The sequence below is a fragment of the Sceloporus occidentalis genome, unplaced genomic scaffold (assembly GCF_023333645.1).
Source record: "Sceloporus occidentalis isolate IW3139 unplaced genomic scaffold, rSceOcc1.0.p SCAF_13, whole genome shotgun sequence".
Classification (NCBI taxonomy): domain Eukaryota; kingdom Metazoa; phylum Chordata; class Lepidosauria; order Squamata; family Phrynosomatidae; genus Sceloporus; species Sceloporus occidentalis.
This window is the reverse complement of record NW_028316993.1, coordinates 19,047,142-19,055,000: the sequence shown is the minus strand read 5'-3', so window position 1 is coordinate 19,055,000 and position 7,859 is coordinate 19,047,142. Positions and strand designations below refer to the sequence as shown.

Below are 7,859 nucleotides of genomic sequence, written 5' to 3'. Positions count from 1 at the left end.
CAGAGAGCGCGGGTGTGAATGAACGATGCAATATAATGTGAATACGCATCGACCAATGCGCACTGACCCTACTTCTGTGCCCTGTGTGGTAAGGTCCAGAGAGAAAGGCAAGCAAAAGGAAAAAGTAAGACTCAAACTGCACTATTTCCAGAAGAGCCTGGCTGGCTAACATTTTGTTGCAGATCCTACAGTACTTGCCCTACTGTATTTGCAATTACTCGAAAGTGCAGAACTATTTCAGCTTGCTCCGATGAAACAGCTTGGAAAGCTATAAAAAATGAATTCCACACAATGCCTGTATAAAGAGAATGCAGTGTGACAGAAATATTTTCTCCCCAAAATTAGTCCTGCCTTTTCAAGCAAAATGTTCATGGCTTACAAAGTAGCACTGCCCCAAGTAAAGACTGTGCACTCTTTTGTTAAGAGATTTCAGGCTAGGATAGGCAACTGGACAGAAGGCGGAAATATAAAAACCAGATTGATCAAAAAAAATTTGTTTGGCTTTGCATTGCTTTGGGGCTACCTGCCAAAAACAACAACAACAGAGAGAACCAGTGAGTTATTCCCTCCCCAGCTGTCTATTATTTTAGATGTACGCCTGATGTGTATAAATAGAAAGAATGTGTGCCAGGCTTTGCCTCCACAAGAACAATTGCCTCCACATCTAGAATGACCTATGAAAAATTAAAGTTAACCAGAAACATTCTGGCTTGATATTGGGGAGGACTTGGGCTGCATCCGCACTGCAGAAATAATCCAGTTTGACACCACTTTAACTGGCATGGCTCCATGCTATGGAATTCTGAACATTGGAGGTTTGTGAGATGGTAAGCCTGCTCTGTCAGAGAGCTCTGGCATCACAAACAAACTATAATTCCCAGAATTGCAAAGCACTGAGCCATGACAGTTGAAGTGGTAATACACTGTATTATTCCTGCAATGCAGAGGCAGCCAGGGAGAGTGAAAAGTGCTGCAGTAGTAGTTGTATTCTGAAAAGATTTCAGGTTTTCCAGAAATGACATTCTCTAGCCGATGGCACTGTAAGGGATGCCTTGGCCAGGTGGGCAGGCAATGGCAGAGAGTTGCAAGCATCAGGCTGTGAAAAGGTCATTATAGATACAGTACCTGTTTCAATAATTTATACAACACTGCTTGCATTTTATATATGGATGGACTTCCCTAACTCAGATTTTCTACCTAGCACACACATCCTAACTGAATCCCAGGATAGTTTTTGAGCTGATCTGCTGAGTATTGGGAGCATTAAATCATTTCCTTAGACCAGAGGAAGAAGGGCCCAGAGCTCAGTGGCAGACCACAAGCTCTGCATACAGAATTTTGTAGGTTTAATTATGGACATCTCATAAGTACCGCTTACAAATAAAAAAAAATTATTTGCCACCCGAAGACAATTTTGGGCTACATGAACCAGTGGTCTGATGTGCTTCTTATGTTGCTTCTGTTGAAGCATTTGCACGTAGCACCCTCTTCTTCCTTCATTTCCAAGTCATCTAAAAATCTGAAGTCAGATACAGTATCTTTTTATACACTCAGGGAGGGTTTGTAACACAGCATAAGACCATTACTTTTGCATGCAGAATATCCCAGGCCAATCCCTGACTAAAAGTGATCAAGTATTGGAAAAGACCCCAGACAACTATTGCTAGTCAGGAGAGACAGTGTTGCTCTAGAGCAGTGGTTCTCAACCTGTGCTCTGTGGAGCACTTAGAGCTCCGTGAGTCAAAAAGTTTGAGTACCCCTGATCTAAAGACATAAATTACCCTGGTTTAAGGCACCTTCCTATATTTCTTTGGGCAGAGATAAGTAGAAGGTAAATTGAGTCTGTTTGTTAGATCTCTGGGTGACTGAAGTAGCTCTGGAAGGAATCATCAGTTGATTCCGGCCTATGAGGGAAGTGACCCAGCTCCATCAGGGCTAGCCTGGAAGAAGAGACTCCTCCCTCCATAACTGTCATCTTCCAGCCTATGAGGGAGTTGACCAGGCAGGCCCAGCTCCATCAGGGCTAGCCTGGAAGAAGAGACTCCTTCCTCCATAACTGTCATCTTCCAGTCTGCAAGGGAGCTGATCAGTCAGGCCCAGCTCCATCAGGGCTAGCCTGAAGGAAGAGACTCCTCCCTCCATAACTGTCATCCTCTGGCCTGCGAGGGAGTTGACCAGGCAGGTCCAGCTCCATCAGGGCTAGCCTGAAGGAAGAGACTCCTCCCTCCATAACTGTCATCTTCCGGCCTATGAGGGAGTTGACCAGGCAGGCCCAGCTCCATCAAGGCTAGCCTGGAAGAAGAGACTCCTCCCTCCATAACTGTCATCTTCCGGCCTATGAGGGAGTTGACCAGGCAGGCCCAGCTCCATCAAGGCTAGCCTGGAAGAAGAGACTCCTCCCTCCATAACTGTCATCTTCCAGCCTATGAGGGAGTTGACCAGGCAGGCCTAGCTCCATCAGGGCTAGCCTGGAAGAAGAGACTCCTCTCTCCATAACTGCCATCCTCCAGCCTGCGAGGGAGTTGACCAGTCAGGCCCAGCTCCATCAGGGCTAGCCTGGAAGAAGAGACTCCTCCCTCCATAACTGCCATCCTCCGGCCTGTGAGGGAGTTGACCAGGCAGGCCCAGCTCCATCAGGGCTATTCTGAAGAAGAAGAGCCCTCCCTCCAGTCCATCTGCCTTAGTCCAGGCCTCAGAGGGAGAGAAGAATGCTGGACCTGATTCCCTCCCCCCCTCACCATTCCCTTCTCCTTTTGTGTCGTGTCTTTTTAGATTGTAAGCCTGAGGGCAGGGAACTGTCTATTATCCCCTCTGTTGTAAGCTGCCCAGATTCCCAGTGATTGGGCGGCATATAAATAAATCCTATTATTATTATTATTATTATTATTATTATTATTATTATTATTATTCCCAATTGTCTAACAGCAGCAATTCCTAAATTATAAGTCATTGAAAAAAGAATAGAGTCCAAACTGGATGACTGTGTGGGGGAAAAACTTGTGAGCTGGCTTGTAGTGCTAATCACAAATTCTTAGGTTGAGGACATGCTCAGAGACACCCTGCTCTTTGCCTCCTAGCATATGTCTCCAGTCATTGGATTTTAGGTAAGAAACATAGGGAACCATCTTAAAGTGAGGTCAGGCCATTGGTCCATCTAAGCTGGTATTGTCTTTACTAAGGGACAGAGGATCTCTGTGAGTTCTGGTATGAATTTTCCTCCAGACCTACAGGGCAGTAGTGCCAGAAACTAAATCAGGGGCTGCCTACATGCAAAACACATGTGCTAACAGTGGATTCTAACCTTTGGTCTTCCATTTCTTTTGGACTTCAGATTCCAGAAGTCCCAGCCAACTTGGCCAACAGTATTGAATTACGGGAGCTAAAGGGCAAAACATATGTTGGACCAGAGGTTGGGAACCACTGTTCTAGTCTTTTTTGACTAGAAAGGTGATCTCACAAGCTTGCCATCTGCCCAACACCTGTCTCAGCCCATATTTGTTGGGACTATCATCACAGGGCTGGCTCTCCCACCTGATTCGTCCTTCTTCCGACATCCGAAGCTGTGAGTCCCTCCTCAGCACCTCCGCAATAGCATTCTGCTCATCCTCTGTCAGGAAGCTGAGGTCCAGCAAAGCATCCATGCTGATGTCTTCATCCATGGGAAGTGATCTGACAGGAGTCAATACCATGCAAATCTGGATAGTGCAACTTTTCTTAAAGGCCTCTCAGGTGTGATCTGTTAGCACATTGTCCCTCTACGCTGAATATCAAGGTTCACCCAAAAGACAAGAATCATTGACTTCTTTGTTTCCATGAGTAAGAATACTGCTTTCAGGAGGGAAGACTTCAAATGCTATGTGTTACTCCTTGGGCAATTATTCTCCATTCTGATCAACTTTTAGGAGATAAGGAAGCAGCATGCTGAAAGAAAGAAAGAAAATGGCAGGAAATGAACAATTTTCACATCAAATGCACCTTGTCAAACACAACACATTTTTGATATCTTTTCATTTTAAGCCAATTTAACAGTCATCCAAAGAAACTTGAAAACTGTAGATTGGTAGAAGGACACTGAGAAATTAATCAAAAATCCCTCCTCCAAGGCAAATACTCCCTTAGATCCAACAGAAACTATAGGGGAAGAACCATAATGCAGTGGTTGAGGTATAGATTCCAGTTTCAATCCTTGACATTTTTCAGCTAAGTAGGATAAGGTAGCAGCTGATGGAGAGAGATCTCTGCCTCAGACTCAGAAGAGGAAAGCCACAACCAGTCATGATAGACTAAACATGGGAAAGAGTTTTGTTCTAAGGCCACACTACTTTGAGACCAAACAAATAGACAGGATGACATGGAAGGCATGACCTCTCCACAAGCCATACTTCTCATTGGGTGTCACCTAGGCAATTCCTGGTATCATCCCCAACCTACCCCAGGTAGAGAGAATGGTCTGCATGTCTCTGCACAGAGATTACCCTTGCTATTTTTGGTCTAACGCCAGGTATAACAAAACCATTCCTCCCCAACAATGCTGTCATTTCCAACAGTGAATAAAAGCAAAGAGGATGAAGAAGAAGAATCCTACTTCTATCTCCATATGAGATCAGACACACCAAGAACATTCTCAGTGCAGACAGAAGGCACCACTTTCATGTGCTGGATTAGGTCCACAGGGTGGATGTTATCCTTTCTTGGGTTTCACAATATTGATGTAACTGACTTAGATTAAAATAGTTACCTAGGGTTCTAGCAACTTATGAGTATGGTAAATTATCCAGCTACAATTAAAGTTTAATTGGGATCAAATTCAAAAAATGAAGCAGTATCAAATTACTTGTTTGGCAAAATACTGGGGAAAGGACTCCTTGGTGTCTGAAGCATCTAAAGAACAAAAAGTACCTTAAATAAGAGGCAAAGTACAATACAGTACAACACATTCAGCAGGGTGCCACTGCAAATTGTGCATCACCCACTGCAGCCAAAGAAAAATACACAGCCAAAACAGAAATGTGCTACTAGTTTTCTTGCCCCAAATCTGGATTATATCCACAGACCAAGGTCTGATTATTAGAGGGATATGCATAGGGTGCACATTTTATGCATTCCCCCCCCCCCAAAAAAATAAACTGCATCCTGCAAAAATCTGTATATTCTACTGTACAAGCACAGATGCAAATAAATAGAAATATAGTGCATTTGACCTTAGTGAGTGGGAAAGAAGGTAACCAGGTGACCTGCATGCTCTCTCACTCTTCTGTCCAAGTGCTAACAAATTCAAGACCGCTGCACTGCCTTCTGATGGTTCTTTGACTTTTAAAAAAGCATAGACCTTCAAACAAAGAAATCCTTCAGACAGAGGATTATCTTCTCTACTGTGCATGGATTCATATGATTACTATTTCATGTGCTCACCCCCTAAGTGCATCCTATTTGTTCACTAATTCCCATTTTTATATGCATCAACCCTGCCATGTATATGTATATCGTACCTCAATATACAGTTAAAGGCATTTTCATCACAAAATATGCTTTCCTAAGCATAGTCTTCCGATACATTTTTGGAGCTGAGAAATGTCATAGCATTTGGGGAATGTGAATGTCAGTAGATACCTATGCACCAATTTACACATTAGTCTGAGCTGAAATTATTATTAATATTATCTGCTTAAGGTCCTTTATTACCAAATCACAAGGCAGTATCTAAAATCGTTAAAACAACTGTTAATAAAATACAAACCACAATTAAACCAATCTATTGAAGTCAGTAAACAAATTATTATTTACCATGCATGAAAACATCAAAGTTGGATACTTGTTTAGTGCAGATGAGATCAATTGATATCAGAATTTACAAAGTGTACATTTCATGCACCCTAAAAGGAACCAGCCAGGAATTGTGCAGAGTGCCCATTGTCACAGTAGGGAGAATGTGGCCCTACTGAAAGGAATGCAATTCCCATCAGTCCTACCCAGCAAGTATTGCCAGTTCAGGATTATCCCAGCCCCTGAGATTTCTAAAACAAAACCTGAGACCTTCAGCCTATCCCTGGTGATGTCATTAAGCATCATGCACTAAATACCAATTACAGTTACTCACAGCTTGTCATTCAAACATAGGTGTTTATCACATGGAGAATTTTAGAGCTCTTGCAGCTCAGTTCCCACATGAGTGCAGGTCTAACGATTCGGATTCACGTCATAATGTGAATGTGTTTTCAGACGCGATTCCTTTCTATGGGAGCACCTTCCGTGGGGCTTCCGCAGTGATCAAAGTGTCCCCTCATTTTGGTAAAATCGGAAAAAAGGGGAATTCACAGAATTCGTTTTGAAGCTTACTTCGATTTCACTTCAAATTGGTATGGTGTGGAAAACCACTCAGATGTCGCCCCCCTTGGCCCCCTGCGTCCTGCTCCTTCATCACCCTCCTCCTCCTGCATCCCCATCTCCTCCTCTGACACCTATCCCATCATCACCTGCTGCTTCTGCATCCCCATCTCCCCCTCTGACACCCTGACACCTATCCCATCATCCCCTGCTGCTTCTGCATCCCCATCTCCCCCTCTGACACCTTGCTACCTATCCCATCATCCCCTGCTGTTCCTGCATCCCCATCTCCCCCTTCTGACACCCTGCCACCTATCCCATCATCCCCTGCTGCTCCTGCATCCCCATCTCGCCCCCTCTGACACCCTACAACCTATCCCATCATCCCCTGCTGTTCCTGTATCCCCATCTCGCCCCCTCTGATGCTTATCCCATCATCCCCTGCTGCTCCTGCATCCCCATCTCACCCCCTCTGACGCCTATCCCATCATCCCCTGCTGCTCCTGCATCCCCATGTTGCCCCCTCTGACACCTATCCCATCATCCCCTGCTGCTCCTGCATCCCCATCTCGCCCCCGCTGACACCTATCCCATCATCCCCTGCTGCTCCTGCATCCCCATCTCGCCCCCTCTGCCACCCTGCCACCTACCCCATCATCCTCTGCTGCTCCTGCATCCCAATCTCACCTCCTCTGCCAACTATCCCATCATTCCCTGACTGCTCCTTCATCCCATTGAAGGATGACAGCTAAGGAGGGGGCAGGAAAGGATGACAGCGTTCAGAGCCCCATTGAGCATGCGCAAGGGTGCCGATTAGAATCGTTGAACCCTCAAAATATGCTCCAGTGTGGTAATACAATGTGCACTCACCCCGCTTTGCTTGAATCCGCAACACGTGACTTGCTTGGAATAGAACTGACTTCGCTTCCTCCTCAATTCGGAAGGGCAATGGAAAGGCAACCAGGTGTGGTAAAACATCACGTTTTAACGTGAATTCGCATTGCTAGACAGGAGTGACTCCAGATCTGGTGTGAAAAAACATCACCTTTCACGTTGCTAGAACAGGAGTGATTGTGGATCTGAGCTGAAAAGGGCCATAGAGATATACCAAATATAACCAACATAAATGTGGTTGTTATTGCTCTCTGTAGCTCAGCCCTCTGGGATTTTTCAGCTTTTGACTGCACATTTCAATACATTTGCTGTCCTGACATTTTAATTCTTTGTTATTGCTGTTGCTCCTGCTGCTGAGTCCTGATAGTGATTGATACACAATTCACAACAAAATTATTGCAATGTATCCTCACCTCTTAGCACAACACATCTGAAATCTATGTCTCTTTATTAAACAATGTTCAAAGTTATGTTGACAGTGGTGGTAGGTGGCTTCCTTGTCCATCAGATAGTGCATCCATTTTGGGATTTAGTCCAAGCTAAAAAGAGCTACTTCAGGTGCTGAAGTCTATCCCCCAAGAATCCCACAACTGCTTGGCCAATATATTGGCTAGAAAATTTGGGGCATCGTAATCTAAAAA

The 7,859-nt window shown here is 44.6% G+C and overlaps 1 protein-coding gene across 3 annotated transcripts in view; it reads right to left on the bottom strand.

The window, feature by feature from the left end:
• The window catches only part of SYTL1 (synaptotagmin like 1), a 58,087-nt gene that overhangs the window by 34,926 nt on the left and 15,302 nt on the right, over positions 1-7,859 (bottom strand). For all 3 annotated transcript variants that reach the window (XM_089479348.1, XM_089479350.1, XM_089479349.1), the window contains exon 2: positions 3,532-3,921. In XM_089479348.1, the coding sequence (XP_089335474.1) occupies positions 3,532-3,689 (158 nt within the window). In that variant the 5' untranslated portion in view covers positions 3,690-3,921. The remainder of the gene's footprint in view (positions 1-3,531; positions 3,922-7,859) is intronic.